Source organism: Melanostigma gelatinosum (genome assembly GCF_949748355.1).
Source record: "Melanostigma gelatinosum genome assembly, chromosome: 6".
In the NCBI taxonomy this organism is placed as follows: Eukaryota; Metazoa; Chordata; class Actinopteri; order Perciformes; family Zoarcidae; genus Melanostigma; species Melanostigma gelatinosum.
In genome coordinates, this window is record NC_136639.1 from 10,518,992 (window position 1) to 10,535,375 (window position 16,384).

The window sequence follows — 16,384 nt, forward strand, 5'->3', positions numbered from 1 at the left end:
TTTGATTGTGTTTCTAAACTAAAACAGAGCCTCCTCCGGTCTTGAAGCCCGCAGTGAATGCGACTTGCTCTGTGGGAGGTGTGGCTGTGCTCTCCTGCCAGGTGGAAGGCTCCATGCGCCACAACTTGACCTGGTACAGAGCAGGTCGTACCATCCGGGCCCGCGCGGGGAGGGTGAAGTTGCTGTCCGACGCATCCCTGCAGATCAGCGAGGTGCGGACTCAGGATGCTGGGGAGTACCACTGTGTGGCCACCAATGCCCACGGAGACAGTAGAATCACCGCATGGCTTCTCGTCCCAGGTACGGCAGGAACGATACCCTGCAGGTCACCTGCTTAAACACTTAACACTCCGAGGGCCTCATAGCTCCTCTCTGGCCCTCATCATCTGTTTTCCATAAACACAATGTTCATCAACAGCGAGAACTAATGCTTGTTGAAAAGTGTGGCTTCTACTGTGGGCACACGTTCAGATGTTTGTAATGGATTTCAAATACAGCCAATTAAATGTAAAAATTCTGTACCAATGATGTCAGACAAAGTAAGTGCTGGTAATTTCATTGTAGCCCACATTAGTAGAAGTCTGTTGTTGTTAAACATGTAATGGGGAAGTTGTAAATTACATCATGCAGCGCTGACAAGGCCCTGAGTCACCGACAGCATTTTGCCTCTGTTTGACTCCAATTGTAGAGGCTCCTTCTGTGGTAGTTCACCCTCAGGGCCAGGCTTTCTCCCGAGGGGACGAGATCCGCCTCGTCTGCTCGGCGTCCGGCTCCCCTCCTCCCCAGCTCTTCTGGAGCCACGGAAACATGTTCCTTACTAATCGGCCGAGGTAAGGGAACTCTCAGGCCTCTCAACACCTCCGGCACAGAGGACTCAGAGTCATTACATTCCACTTGAACTACATGCGTATTTGCCACATCTTGTTTGCATCACTTCGGATGTAAAATCTTCTTTTCCAAACCACAAGTACGTAATATGCCTGTGTAAAATACATATTCAAAGAAATATTTCTCTCATGATACCCAAGAATGGCAGAAAGTGTTAGAGAGGAATTGCCGGTTTACATCTGCAAATATAATCACGAAGAGTCAACACATTTTGTGGATTGCATGACACAGGTTGAGTCAAGACCAACATGGAGTTCTGACCATTAGAGGGGCCCTCCCAGAGGATGCTGGGGACTACACGTGTTTGGCAACCAATGAGGCTGGCACTGCCTCTCAGTCTGTGTCACTTACTTTTGCAGGTAAGTCAAGTTATTGCAACAGATGTTAAGGGTGCCATTGTGAAAACATGCTGTTGTTGGAATGATCCTTTTTACCATTTAGAGTTCGTTTTTTTTATATACGTCCTGAAGAATCATTTCTGGTAGCATTCATTTGAAGACAATTTTTTTTGTCTGTGTTGTTGACTATTCTTCAGAAGCATTCGTTTTCAATCAGTGTGTGAATGATATCCAGTGTGAGTTTGGCCACATGCTGCTCCGACTCACACAACAGAATATTTCTCTTCTTGTTTTGTGAGTGCTGACAGTTGTAGGCCTGCAGTTTCAGTCATGGCATGTCAGCTAGTGGTTGACAGAAACCTCAATGCTGATGGACTGTGGGCGTGCTGGTCTTACACACAGTTTTGTCTCTGAATGTCATTTTTAACAACATTGATCTGTCAAGGCAGTGAGAGCCTTGTGAGATAGATCATCTCACCTTTTCAGCTTGGCTGTCTGCCTGTTCCATAGAGCATCTATCCCTGCTCTGTTGAGACTGACTTTCTTTTCTGTCCCCCAGAGATGCCTAGAATAACAGTGGCACAGCAGGTCGTACTGGTGTCTGTTGGTGGTGATGTGACGCTGGAGTGCCAAGCCACAGGCATTCCCCCTCCTCTTGTCCACTGGTTTAAAGGTAAGTTAAGGTTAGAAACAATGTGTACATACAAGCAAATGGGGAAATATCTACCACGAGACCAATGGGCTTGTTTTATGTGTGTTTCCAGGTGAGCTTGAGGTGGGCTCCGCTCCTTTCGTTGAGCAGGATGAACACCGCGGGACCCTGCACATTAAAGGGGTGCAGGAGGTCGACGCTGGTCAGTACAGCTGTGTGGCCAGCAGCTCTGCTGGAACCTCCGCTGGCACCGTCAGTCTGGAGGTTGGAGGTGAGACCACACCTTGGTGTTCCATATAAAGCTTATTTTTCTCTCAAAATTTACAAAAAAGGAAAATTCACTCTCCCCTTAACAGCGGGCCCATTGTTCTCGGAGGCACCGGTTGACGTTACAGCTAACGTAGGGGAGAATATCACCCTCCCCTGCACTGCCCGAGGTTTCCCGCAACCGATGGTGACCTGGCGCAGACAGGACGGCAGACAGATTCTTACAAGGACAGACAGCCACAGTAGAACAATGCAGCTGGAGAGCGGACATCTTCTAATCCAGAGTGAGTTATCCATGAAACACTATCGCAGCACAGAGCTTTGGTCTGCAGTGCAAGCGAAAACAGCTTCATGGTTGCCTTGCACTGACTGGCATTTTCTGAGTGATTATATATAGAAGAGGTGCAGCCCTTCATATTACATTCAGCTTTTCTTAAGAGAGGGGGGGCGGCAACAGAATGCCATTGCCATCAGTAAGAGTACAGTATGTAGTCAGTATATATCACAAAGTATTTCTCCTTCATTGTGGGATTGTATTCCCATCAGGGCAAAGAATAATTTAAAGCTGTGAACTCTGGAGGCCTTTCAGACTGCAATATGACTAATCTTGGCCACTGAAGGTGATCCTTTGTTCTCCTGAGACTAAATGTTTATAGTGTGCGCAATATTTTATTGGGGAAGACCAGACATATTTGCATGGGCTGCTTCTGTCACTGTTTCCATTTCTGGCTGCCATCTGACCTAATTACCCCAATCTGTTGCAGATTACTTTTCTTTTTTTTTTTACCTGCTATTGTTTTAGAAAATGTCTTTATCCATATTGTGTCACGCACAAATTCCACCAATCCCTCGCCCTTCTGCTCCTCACCTGTTGCTTTAATGCTTAATGTCTTTTCATCAGCTATTTAAACACAGGCCTGACTATCCAAACACAAAGTGAATGTTGATGTTCCAACATGTAATCTCGAGGGAATTTACTGAGTGGGACATGTGTGTCAGGGGGCTGGCAGCTGAGGCGAACCCATTAATCCCGTTATTTTCTATTTTTAACTCTTAATTACAGCACACTTACTGTTATTAACTGCTATCAACATGGACTTATTGCTTTCTTTCTCAGCAAGAGTGGAGTTGGTTTATCTCGGATGTAAAGACTGTGCTGTGTTTCTAAACAAGTCGATTTGAGTTTGCTCAGTGTCTGTTTCCTGTGTTTGACTGCAGGTGTCTGGCTCGATGATGAAGGGCTGTACATCTGCGAGGCCAAGAACCAGTTTGGAACCATTAAAACGGAGGCCAGAGTTGGTGTCACTGGACTGGGTAGGCTTGTCTAAGCTCTCTTTTCTTTCTGCCCTGCCATACATTTTAGAAACAATAGCAGCAACTCCAAACAGACTGTGGCCTTAAAATACATACATTTTCTTTCCATTTATGCTCTGACCTTTTCCTGCAGAGCCCCCTCTCCTGGCCCAAGGTGCCCCAACCATCACCACTGGCATCGGTCACTCCCTCAGTGTTCCTTGCATGCTGTTGGATGGAATACCTCTTCCAGAAAGACACTGGTCCCAAAATGGAAAACCTGTAAGTATTTAGCTTTCAAATGCATACAGTACGTCTTACAGATAATCTCCATGTTCCTGTGTAACAGCTGGTGCTTTTCTCCTGCACAGGTTCAGCTGAATGGAAGGATGTTCCTGAGGAGTGATGGCAGTTTGTACATTGAAAGAGCAGTCTCACGGGATGCTGGGACATATGTCTGCACTGCTGTGAATGTAGCAGGCTCCATGAACATCACAGTCAGCCTGGAGGTTCACGGTAAGAGCACATGTTCAGTCAGACATGTTGAGATTCGGTGTAAAGAGCAGAGTGGTATACATCTTCTCATCTAACTGTCAGCAAGAAAGCAAAAAGGTGACTATTCCTTTGAGTTCCAATTCCTGAATTCAGTTTCTCAATACTAGAGACACTGGCAGGTTTGGACAGTCAGGTCAACTATGTGCTGACTCAGCATGGAAAACAACATTATGTCTATAACTTAACCACCTGCTGTCATCATAGTGAGAGGGTTCATTTCTTGCATGCTTTGATGAAAGGGTCATTTTGTTCATAGGCGCGTAATGACAGGCCAGATTACGGTTCATCATCAGTTTGTAATGAAGAAATACCTTGAGCGCTGACACTGCTGGCTGGCTAAGACTAGTGATAATTCTTCACAACCAGTCAAGCAGCTGTGTGTTGTGACCTACTTCTTCCACAGAGCCTCCTGAGATCAACGCTGGTCCATACCACTACATAGCCAATGAGGGCGTAGCCATCACACTATCATGCGAAGCCAGCGGAGTTCCCAAGCCAAAAGTTGTCTGGTCCAAGGTAGGATGTTGCACTCGTCAAAATCTACTTTTCTTGGTGATTGCTTTGGCTGCATAGTTCTTATTCCCACTACATTATCTAGTGAGGATCACACTTGGCTTTAATTCGCCTTAAATACTTGTTGAAGTAGTAGCTATATCAAGCATGTTACAATCAAACAAAAGATCAGCATGCAGTCCTGCAATGGTGATGGGATCTACAGTCTTCTACTGTAAGTGTTGAGCCAAACCAGCTTTTAATGTAATCAGCACGAGCATAATCACAGTGACGGTAATGGCCACCATCTTCATCTAATAATGCGTTCTCTTAAGATTTACTACTTAAACTTAAATCATGTCAAAAAAGAAAACATCTGGAATCCGTGGCTGTAGCAGACCTGTAATAAACCCGTCCAACCATTTCATTCCGCTTGCATGAAGTGATTTGATGGCCTACCTATGTACCTGCCTGCGTGCACTCTGCCTGTGCACTCATTGAGGTAGTTGAATACGGTTAGTGATGAGAGCGCTCTCGTGGACTCCAGCAATAGTCGGGAAGTGCGCATTTGTGTGTAATTGGTTTCTCCATTTCTTGCAGCACCTTCCAGTGCAACACTTGAGTAAAAAAGACATCACAAGGAGAAATCCTGAACGATTATATGCCACCAGGCAGAACTGCTGCAAAGTTAACATGCTTGACCCAGAATGCGGAATGAATGAAGCCTACCCTCAGATTGACTGACAACAATATGATCATTAAAGGCACATTAATGACATTTCCACTAAATTATCAATTATAGACAAATAGATGGATGTTGCCACCGCAATCTTTAAAAGCAGTCACTTCCCATGAAGAAATAAAAATCACTCCAGAATAAACAGCCCACACTATTACAGTCAGCTCCACTGAGGGGAGTCAATATACATATTGTTGACCTGAGTCCGTTTTTTCTTCCTTTCTTCTTCCCAAATATTTTCAGAGGAGTACTCGAGAATGGAGTAAATAGTTTTTTCTTGTCAGATAAAAGTGAATCTGTAAAAGCAATTTCGTGTTCAAAGCAAGTGCATGTGCAGCAGGCTGCTCTCTTGTTTCCGTGCATTTGGGATAGAGAGTGAGTTACTGGCGTGCTCTGTAATTACATTAGACATCAAAGGTTGCGCTGTAAACCTTAAACCAAGATTATAGTGTCCCTGCGCTGTTGTGTGGACAGCTTTTATCTCAAGTATATTCTGTCCGGTCTTGTGCCTGCTGTTCCTCCAGGGGAGGCAGCCTCTGCCCAGGGACCACTCCTCTCTTTTGTCCGACCCTGATGGATACCTCCTCATCCCCCACCCTACCAATGAGGATGCAGGCATTTACATCTGCACCGCCACCAGTCCTGTGGGCTACGCGAGCCGAGAGATCCAGCTCAGTGTCAACAGTAAGGAAAAAAAAAACGTTACACCACAGTCACCCAAACATAGCAGTGTTTGGTTTAGCAGAGGCTGACATCTGTCTCCACAGACTGTATGATGTTGGACTGTATGATAAATCGTCCTGTTTAGGGAAGGTATATACATGGTATTCTTACAACTTCTCTCCCTGCTTTCCAGCCATGCCTAAGATAGTGGGCGTGAGTGGCCATGGCAGCACAGTGAAGATGGCTGCAGAGGTGGGCACAGAGGTTGTTCTCCCGTGTGAAGTCCAAGGCAGCCCCTCTCCCCTTGTCACATGGAGCAGAAATGGACATCCAATCCCCCCCGTCACAGCTGGGTAAGAGGGAGTCTCACCTCATTCTGGAAATGATGGAGTAAAATTAGTCAAACATCATGTAACACAATTTCTCACCATGCCTTACATCTGACTTAGCTAACATCTGACTCAGCTTTTACAAGGGTCACTGACTGAAGCTAGCTGCCATTCAAAGCTGCTGCTGATGTTTGGAGTTAATTTGGTGATGACTTTTGAAGGGCAGCTAGGCAGAGACAGCAACAGTCTGCCAGAGAGAGATGTGTGCGGCCTTCGCTGGTTGAATAAACTGAGGAGGAACATCTGGTCTAACATGGTTCGCTGATTCCCAGCTTTCATGTGTGGTCACTCTGGGTGCAGACAGACTGGGGACAGATGACAGACAGACTCGCTGGGCCAGACACCAGACCGACTGGATTTGGGGTAGATAGAAGAATGACGGAGTGGGCTGAAAGCTGCGGTGACTCAGATGCAGTATGACTTGTGTGGGGCCAGGAAGAAGGAAAGGGGGTGTGAGTGGAGTGGGGGGGGGGGATGCCAGGAAGAGGGGAGGAAAACGAACTGACAGAGGAAGACATACAAGCACTGTCTGCCTGATGTTGGGATTCCCTGGGGTGCTTCAGCAGTAAAACAACATGCTGACTCTTTACTCGTCCTGTCTGATGAGAATAACACATCTCTGTGAACAGCCCCCACATAAGCCCTGGCTTTGCATATGCGGGACCTGCAGAAACAAGCACTCTGTGAAGGAGGGAGATTTATCTCTGTGGGGTCAGAGGACATGACCAGGGGTGCTGATTGTTGAAATAACTGAAATCAGTGCGTAGTAAGATTTCTGCCATAGCTATGTAATAGGCTTGCACCAGCAAAAAGAGGGAGGGCAGGTCAAGACACAAAGCTATTCAACCCTCTGGGTTTATTCACTCTACACTAGGGGTGTAACGGTACGCGTATTCGTATTGAACCGTTCGGTACGAGGCTCACGGTTCGGTACGCATGACGAACCGAATACGTTTAAAAAAAAATAAAAAAAATGTTTTAATTTTTTTTTTAAACCTTTATTTAACCAGGTAGTCCCATTGAGATTAAAAATCTCTTTTGCAAGATGTAAGTAACAATACTACATAACATTAAGGAGCAGTTTTTGTTTTTTATGCTTATGTGTTGCTAAGAAGACACCCCAGGAGATGGGTCACTCAGGTATCGTTCCATCATTGTTCAAAGTCAAAGAATAACTTCATGATGTTAGTTGTAATGAATAAATATATTTTAAAATCAAGTACATTTCTCTGGCATTTATAGTTTTCTACTGTACCGAAACGTACCGAACCGTGGCTCCACAGTATCGTACCGAACCGTGAATTTTGTGAACCGTTACACCCCTACTCTACACGTAATCCTGATGAGGCCAATTTGTCCCAGTTAGTCTTTGTGTCAGACTGTGTACACAGATGACTTGACACCAATGTGGGGTGTGATGGATGGGCGGCAGGGCTTGTTTATGTCTTGTGTGCTTGAGCTTGTGTCAGCCTTCACTCTTGCATTGCCGCGCTGCAGTCTGAGCAGCTCCGATTGACCACATTCGGTTCCAATGGTAGATGTTGCTGCCTCTCGTAAGGCTGTTGGAGGTGGGGGAGCGACGTTACACCATATGTGCAGCTGAAATAGAGAGCTCTTTGTGCTTTCCACTCACACAAACATGTTATTGTTAAAATCCAGTTGCTTAGCAGACACACTTATCTCGGATAAATCACAGAAGTTTGTTTACATTTGTGCATAACAGCATTTATACAGCTGGATGGCTTCTGGTGCTACTCAGGTTGCCACACGCCCCTTTAAAGTTGCTGACCTACATTTAAGTACTTTTAACCTACATGCCGCTCTTGTTTTTGCTCCAAATCATGTTGTTGGAGTGGGTGGCAGTACTACTTCTACTTGTTTGTCTGTGACAAACATCTATAACTGGAATGGATGGTTTGGGATACATTTTGCTTTCTGCATGGATATTCTCAAGATAACGGAGATCTGTGTAACCTTGCATGTGACTCCACCATCAAGACGACCTTTTGATTTTCAAATCATCTGTATTTTCTGACCCCTTGGTGAAAAACACACAATAGCTGCTGTGCACATTTCTGTGCATTGACTTTTTTTTGAGCCTATGAACCTTTCTATGGTGACATCACCAGCTCAAACTTTGGTTACCCTTTCACACTGTGATTACCCTGGACAATGGTAACTGTGATAACAACTCGCAAGAACTCACGAGGGAGAGTACGAGGCCCTGGCGAAGGTCCAGGCTCCACAAAGTGCTTTCTTGTTCAGAGCTTTAATCCATCATCACTAGATTCATTTGACTTTCAGACAAACAACACAAATGCAAAGACGCCATCAACAGCCTCCAAATGTATTTCAAGTCTGTATTGCTGTCACTCATGCTTTGTTTTGTATTTTGAACTTAACTTAAAATTACATTTAAAGTAAAGAAAACACAATACAATGGATAATGTAGCGTTACGCTCCATTCTTTTCACAAATTGCTGAAAATGTGAACATATTATCTAATTAATCTACATTCTAATGAAGCACTTTATCAATGTGCTTCTGGCTGTTGCTGTACTGGGAATTCACTCTCTGAATCTGTTTACAGGAACTGTTTTCATCAACTCATCTCCTACTAAAAATAGTAACAGAAGCAAAACTGCAACATGAAACTTAAAATCCTCACAGACTATCAAGGCTTACCAATAGCATAAACACTGGCCAGCCTTTATACATGTTTATCTGCTCATATGCAGGAACACTTATCTCCCAAAACACAGTGGCTGTATATCTTCAGTGTCTCATGAAGTGTTACTTTTCTCCATCTCTCTGCCCTTGACCCCTAACCACTCTCCAGGTTCACTGTCCTGTCTTCAGGCTCTCTGAGGATCACTGATGTGCGCCTGATTGATAGTAAACTCTACACCTGCACTGCGGAAAACCCAGCAGGCAACGTGTCCCTCAGCTACAATTTACACATTCAAGGTAACTCTATGCGGCTTCATTAGAAAGTTCTTCGAAACTTTAAAACTTATGTTTTCAAAATGCTGTCAAGTTGATAGATTCCAATTAGAATACGCCTCCTCTAACAAAAAATGTGAGATGTGTAAATAGATAGAGGTGTTTAAGAGATGTGATAAGACATGCATTTAGGATGTTTGTTTTTGTACTCAGCTAAGCCTAGAATTCAGCCAGCACCTTCCCTCCTGAAGGCCCTGATTGGCCAAAGAGTGACTCTGCCATGTGTGGTCCAAGGACAGCCAAGCCCTGAGGTCAGTTGGTTTCACAATGGACTTCCTGTTGGGGTCAAGAACACTACGCCCCTCAGGATCCAGCAGGTCAGCCTGACTGACCAGGGCACTTACCAGTGCGTGGCCAGGAACAGCGCTGGACAGGAGACCTTGGAGATCAAGCTGGAAATTCTTGGTGAATATCTGCGGTTCAGCTCTTAAAACCCGTTTTGTTTGTTTTGAGAATAATTAACACAACTCTGCAGTATAAACAGCATATTGTGAATTCTATAAAACCTATTTAAACCATTTCCTAGCACTAGTAATATGAAGATTTATATATCCTGACAGTGTCCCAGTCTTAGGCTCTCCCCTGTCTGTCGCGAGGTACATTCTCATGAGGCACAGTAGCTACATGTTGCATGAGGATAAGGTGTCATTTGTACGAGGAAATAAATGTTTCATACGGCGAATTGTCCGACCACATCAACAATGGAAAGTGTTTATAATTGTTCCTGAATGGCTACACTCAAAGGCAAGGAGTTGAAAGCTGACCTTCATAGCAGGGGGGTACATGAAGACAATCATAGTGTTGCACTCGGCTATTCACATAAATAGTGACAGATTTTGTTGCAGAAGTAGAATGAAAAGAAGACAGCTAGAGAAGTAAATTCAGACCCTGGTTCCGTTCTCACCTCCACACAGCTGACATTGTGGAGTAGGTGTGGATGCCACATTGTCACATTCACACAGCCCCACCCATCTAATCCGGCTTCGATAAAGTGTCTGGGAAAAGGTTGTCCAAAAGCTATTCAACCATCTGACAAGCACTGAGTTCTGACTGAGTATCCTCACCCCTGAAGCAGTCCTTTAAACCTCTATCAACTTGTGCCATCACTTATGGGGTGCCACAGAGGTCTGTTCTTGAGCCATTACTATTTACTTCATACATAGACAACATTATTCTTTCTAATCATTTCTTCAACATCCACTTCTAAGCAAATGATAGATGTATAGGCCTCTGGTTCCACCCCAACCCAGGCTCCTAATGATCTTCAGTCTGCCTTTGATGCTTTCCGGATATCAAAACCCTGAAATGCCAAGTACATGTGTATGTACTAACCATGGCAGAGCTAGTATATAAGTTACATATATTCTCTATTCCACTTGGAGCCTTTGAAGCTGTATCATCCTATGTTGTTATTCATTTCATTAATTCTCTTTGTCACTTGATGATTGGCCAGAGAGTACAAATTCTCAAATCTAACACCCACATCAGTCCCTCAGATGCTCTTAAGGCTTCTCACTTACTCATTCACTAAACTGAAATCTCCATCATTAATCTCTTTAAAATTAATTTCACTTTGGATTTAAGGGTCCCTCTATCAACTGCCCTTGCATTTGAGCAAGCACATAACATGTCTTTCTGTCCTCACAGAGGCCCCGTCCTTTGCAGAACCCGGAGATGCCATAATGGAGAAAGTAGCGAACAGCAAGGTTATCATCCCTTGCCCCGCTAAAGGTACGAAATAATTCATAGTTGAGTTAGGCTCAGACAGACCGAAAAGAAAAGGGCAATCGAAGGTCTGGAGTTCAGAAGAGACACAATTTACAGTGTGTGAATGAAGTTTTTAGAGCCTAAAAACTATGTGGGGTTTTTTCCAGTTTGTTTTTATGACACAAGAGAAATTTCCACTTTAAATGTAGAACAGATATGCGTATTGGTGCACCATCAAAGGATTGTTTCACTGTGAATGTCGACTTTTATTTGCCAAACCAGAAAAAATATCCTTGCCATCTTAAAAGGTGCATTCTCTTTTTATCGCAGCACCCAGATGTATGCTGTTGTATTTTAAAACATCTGTGTCTGTCTGAAACAAGGTAGCATCCTGGAGGGATGTAGACAGCTCCCTATTTGATCAAAACACAGTGAGTGTCTGGGAACGTCTGCGGGTGCACTGATGGATACTTAATGCTCTGACAGCCAATGCAAACAGGTATTGTATTGTGTGTAGCTGTGTCATGGTTACCAGCACGGTGAGAGGAGGTGAGGGCCGTGTCCAATGCAGAGCAACAGCTGGGACATCAGCCTGCATCTTGCCTCAGTGAGCAACATCTGCTTTCCTCTGCATTGGGGCCTACTGGGAGAGGAATCCTAATTACAGGCTGCTGCTTGCAGATGAAGGACAGAGATGTCTGAGGCGCACCTTGAAGCACAGGAACAGGAAGATGAAGCTACACTATAGCCCTCCTTCCATCCAAGTCATACCGGCAGCCAGGCAGACTGTACCTGGCCACAGAGGGCTCACACGGAAATGCTTGATGCTCTTGACATCCTAGAGAGGCAGCCGCAAGCAGGAAACTAGGATCCCCTCATTGTTCTCTTGAGATCCATCTGTATGAGGGAGATAAAGTGCAGTCTCTGCCTGAAGGATATTATTAATTCACCAACAAGCGCATCACATTTGATAGAGGTAATTATTTGAGAAACACATGGAAGAGATAATCTACGACGCCGTCAGTCCCAGCGAGTAAATTCAAAGTCTACTAATGAGATCTGTTAACATCTAAAACAGAACATCTGCAGGCATTTCCTCCCAGCATTTCCTCCCAGCAATGAGATAATGAATTAGTTTAAACATGTGTTCCGAGAGGCAACGGACGATAACATCACCTTTTGCTGATGCTGCGTCTCCTTCGCTTGGTATTTTTTTTGGATTGAGGAAGGGAGCAGTGTTTGATTTCGCTTCCGGGTCTGTGGTGTTTGTATATGTAACACCTCTGTAAACAGACAGAGCCATGACATTTGGATCACTCCACTGCACTGATCTTTCTTTGCGACTTGCTGGTTTGTCCTGTTGCTTTGGGTATGAAATTCTCCGTCTTTTCCCCCATTCCACCTTTCTCCATTTGAGCATTATCACCTCTTTCCCACCCAGTAATCCACAGAACGCATCTGTTTCAGGCTCCCGAGTGTACGCACCAGTGCGCTTGTTCGACCGCTCCTATTTTTACTGCTCAAGACTGTGTCTGGCAATAAATCTTGATGCTAGTGTTTTAAGCCGTGCATCTTACATCTCTCCAGCATACTGTGCTGTTTTTACTGTTTTTAATGTGATCTTGAAATCTTAAGCTCGCAGGCTACAAGGACCCATTTTGGTAATGTCTCCCCTGCTCTCCCGCCGTCCAGCAGATAAATGTAGAGCCATCTTTTTTTCTAGTCTGGGCCGCTTGCCCATTAAGTTCCCCTGTAGAGAAGCAGAGAGATGGAAGTAACTTTTCTTTCTGTCAGACGTGATCAATAAAGCTCAGTTTATACTCCCTCATAATCCTTTTCTTGTCTCCGCACATGCAGGTACACCTCATCCCAAGCTGCGCTGGTTCAAGAATGGCCTGGAGATACAGCCTGAACAATCAGAGCTTTCTGTGGCGAGGGATGGAGCTCTCGTAATTAGAACAGCGTCTGCCAGCCACAGCGGGGACTTCAAGTGTGTGGCGACCAATGAGGCAGGCTCTGTGGAGAGAAAGACGAGGCTGAAAGTAAATGGTGAGAAATGAGTTACCCTCATTTTTTTCCTCCTAACAAAATACCTTTAACTGAACTCAAATCTTCCTTTTTTCCTGTTGTACCTCTGTAGTTCCCCCAGAGATCCAAGATGACGGGCAGACACCGGACCTCACTGTCACCTTGAAGCAGCCTCTCACTCTGGGCTGCGATGCCTTTGGGATCCCCTCCCCTTCTATCACCTGGACTAAAGACGGTCATCCAGTGAGTTCTTTCACCCTGAATTGCCACTTTCAGTTCATGTAAAACTTGGGCTGCGTGTTAATACACCTTGTTGATATCTAGCTGTACAATGCCATCAAGTGGCCATTGCTCTAATTACAAAAAGACATCAAGGATGCACTGAACTGATTTTTGTACGACCAGGTGGACAGTCCTGGGGTGTATCTGCAGAATGGAAACAGGCTGCTGAGAATCTACAGAGTTCAGCCAGAACATGCAGGCAGATTTGCCTGCACAGCTCAAAACTCAGCTGGGGAGGCCCGGAGAGAATATCACATTGTTGTGCAAGGTGAGCTCATAAACCAGCTGTCACTGGCTGACACTGGTATTTAGTATGTGAAAGAATAGAGGGGGGAAAAGACAGATGTAAGGATACCTACTCCATCAAGTACAGAGTTAATAGGGATGTTTTTATCTTTTTCTAAAGTCTCTTGGAACAGCGGTCTAAAGCTCCCAAAGAACTGTTTAATGAGACTTTTGATAATACAGTTAATGTAGCATACATCCTGAAAGCTGTCTTTCCACCAACACCTTCAAAGACTATCCATTACAGTTGATGCAGATTACCTCATTATGTCCCTCCTTTAATATATCTGTTTTAACCTCACAGCAGTGATTTTGAATTTGAAGTGATCATTATCTCATTCAGATTTCATAAATACCAAATTGTGTATTTCTGGTGTATGTGCACATACTTACAGCTCCGCCAGTGATCTCAGGAGCATCCCGTCTGCAGGACTTAACTGTGGTGCTGGGCCAGGAGGTGGAGTTTCAGTGTCGGGTAAGCGGTCGACCAGCACCCCGAGTGGAATGGAGCCGCGACGGAGAGTAAGCATCACTCTCAACAGTTTAATACTGTGACATTCAGCACCACACACCCATAGCATTGATTTGATCCACCACTCCTTCGTCTCTTCAGGGTTCTGTCTCGCGCCGGAGACCCCCATGTTGAGTTTCTGGAAGATGGCCAGGTGTTGAAGGTGAAGTCAGTAAGACTGAGGGACCAGGGGCTCTACCAGTGTCTGGCCAGCAACAACGCAGGAACTCAGATGCGCCAGTTCAGACTCACAGTGCAAGGTCTCTACTTTATCTAAGACGCATACACTTGCAACCACACTGGCCTGAATTCAGCTTGTACTCTCATTTATTTTCTTTCTCCACAGAAATAAATCAAGGAAGACAAAAAAAGTCCTTTAAAAGTCATCAGGATATTGAGTGTTGTCTGTCTTTCTCCCCAGCTCCCCCCACCATCAAGGGCCCCAGTGAGACCTCAGAGGTTTCGGTGGTCCTGGGTTTCCCCACAGTCCTCCCCTGTGATGTCGATGGCTCACCCACACCCAGCATCACTTGGTTGAAGGACAACCAGCCCATCGTGTCCAGTCCCCAGTCGACATACACCCGTGGCGGACAGGCGCTGCGACTGGGCTCAGCACAGGGAGACAGCGCTGGCCTCTACACCTGCAGGGCCACGAATCCGGCCGGCACCGCCATCAAACATTATTCTCTGAGTGTTCTGGGTAAGAGACATCTAAGCCGCTTTCACATTAAAGTGGGTGAGACAGAACTTTTAATGAAACCCCTGTTTTTTTTTTTTCCATCAGTCCCACCACAGATAGAAGGCGACTCTACATCCTTAAAGTTTGGTGGTCGGGGAGAGAAAGTACGGATCAATGGGAGTTTAACTCTTTCCTGCCTGACTAAAGGTTTTCCAGAGCCCACGGTTAACTGGTTCAAAGACGGACAGGTTGGTGTTTTATCCTTACAAGCTCTGCATCTCTTAAAACCACAAACATGTACTTCAAAGGTGAGAGTACAGTTGTAATCTCTATCAGCCTCTACTGGCAACCAGTAAGAATTGCAACGGCCTCAACAGAATTTACATCCTCTTGCACAAGCCACCTCCACCCTCCAGGTTTCTGTGCTGTGAGTGAGCCAGTTCATCATAACAAAGATGTAGAAGAAGAATCCAGGGATTTGAATATCATGATGTAAAATACTGGAATGAAACTGCTTTGCCCTGTGTGTTTTTTCATTGACCTACATGTATTTTTATGTGCAGCTTAATATTGTTGCCAGAACTCGTATGTGTGCATCTTTTTTTCTCAGGGGGCTGCGTATTGTCTTATTGCATGTATTTTTTGTAAAACACAATACAGGTGGGAAATTGTGTTTTAAAAGCCAGACATTTTATCCCTTGCCAAATGTTTTATTGAGTTCGTACTTTTTATCTAGCCTTTCAAACCCACATCTGATATAGACTGACTACAACACGATATCCGTTGACGTATTTTCTTTGTCTTTAGTTGCTGACTGGAATTTTCCATGCCGGTCTTCAAGAGAGCGGCTTCATCCTCCACATAGAGAACGCCATGCTGTCTCATGAGGGGCAGTACACCTGTGTGGTCACCAACTCTGCAGGAGAGGACAAGAGAGACTTTCATGTCACCATTCAGGGTGTGTATGATAAAACCAAATCAGTATCATGATTGGGCGTTCAGTTCAAATCGAAATGCCAACTGCTTTTCACATACAATTTATAAGGTCAATTATTTGGTATAGTGTAGATTTTTTTTATTGTATAATTAAAATGTTTTGGAATAAATCAAATCTTCATTAAATAGAAAGTGAACCGACCCAAAGATGCTCTTGTCTTGCTAGTTCCTCCAATCTTTCACCGGGTGACTAACCGAGAAGCAGCCTGGGGTCTCGGACACGAGGATGACGATAATGAGGACATGGTGGAGAAGCGGGAGGTGGTCCTGGGCCATCCAATCAGCCTGTCCTGTGAGAGTAATGCCATCCCTCCTCCCAAGCTCAGCTGGTACAAGGATGGACGAAAACTCACCTCTGCCGATGGAGTGGTACTGCTTCCAGGTCAGAGGGAACTGCTTCCTGTGTGATCTCAGTTAAAAGCAGTCGTGTGGTTGTTATCTATGACGGGGGCATCACATTGATAGATAAGTCTGCCGTTGTACGTTTGTCCTTTCAGGTGGACAGGTGCTACAAATCACCCGAGTGCAGAAAGAAGATGCTGGAAAGTTTACATGTCAGGCTGTTAATGAGGCCGGAGAGGATCGCATGCACTTTGAACTGGAAATCTTAGGTAAGC

At 44.9% G+C, this 16,384-nt stretch overlaps 1 protein-coding gene across 1 annotated transcript in view; it reads left to right on the forward strand.

Annotated features, from left to right (window-relative positions):
• Positions 1–16,384, forward strand: part of hmcn2 (hemicentin 2) — a gene marked incomplete at its 5' end in the record, with an annotated part of 44,929 nt that overhangs the window by 10,188 nt on the left and 18,357 nt on the right. Inside the window, 25 exons of the mRNA XM_079269421.1 lie at positions 28–300; positions 689–830; positions 1,120–1,247; positions 1,786–1,899; positions 1,991–2,149; positions 2,235–2,429; positions 3,364–3,459; positions 3,593–3,720; positions 3,810–3,954; positions 4,397–4,509; positions 5,749–5,908; positions 6,081–6,240; positions 9,116–9,243; positions 9,433–9,684; positions 10,927–11,010; positions 12,844–13,035; positions 13,127–13,257; positions 13,420–13,564; positions 13,977–14,103; positions 14,195–14,352; positions 14,514–14,792; positions 14,877–15,019; positions 15,579–15,729; positions 15,934–16,149; positions 16,265–16,378. Coding sequence (XP_079125547.1) covers positions 28–300; positions 689–830; positions 1,120–1,247; positions 1,786–1,899; positions 1,991–2,149; positions 2,235–2,429; positions 3,364–3,459; positions 3,593–3,720; positions 3,810–3,954; positions 4,397–4,509; positions 5,749–5,908; positions 6,081–6,240; positions 9,116–9,243; positions 9,433–9,684; positions 10,927–11,010; positions 12,844–13,035; positions 13,127–13,257; positions 13,420–13,564; positions 13,977–14,103; positions 14,195–14,352; positions 14,514–14,792; positions 14,877–15,019; positions 15,579–15,729; positions 15,934–16,149; positions 16,265–16,378 — 3,933 coding nt within the window. The remainder of the gene's footprint in view (positions 1–27; positions 301–688; positions 831–1,119; positions 1,248–1,785; positions 1,900–1,990; positions 2,150–2,234; positions 2,430–3,363; positions 3,460–3,592; positions 3,721–3,809; positions 3,955–4,396; positions 4,510–5,748; positions 5,909–6,080; positions 6,241–9,115; positions 9,244–9,432; positions 9,685–10,926; positions 11,011–12,843; positions 13,036–13,126; positions 13,258–13,419; positions 13,565–13,976; positions 14,104–14,194; positions 14,353–14,513; positions 14,793–14,876; positions 15,020–15,578; positions 15,730–15,933; positions 16,150–16,264; positions 16,379–16,384) is intronic.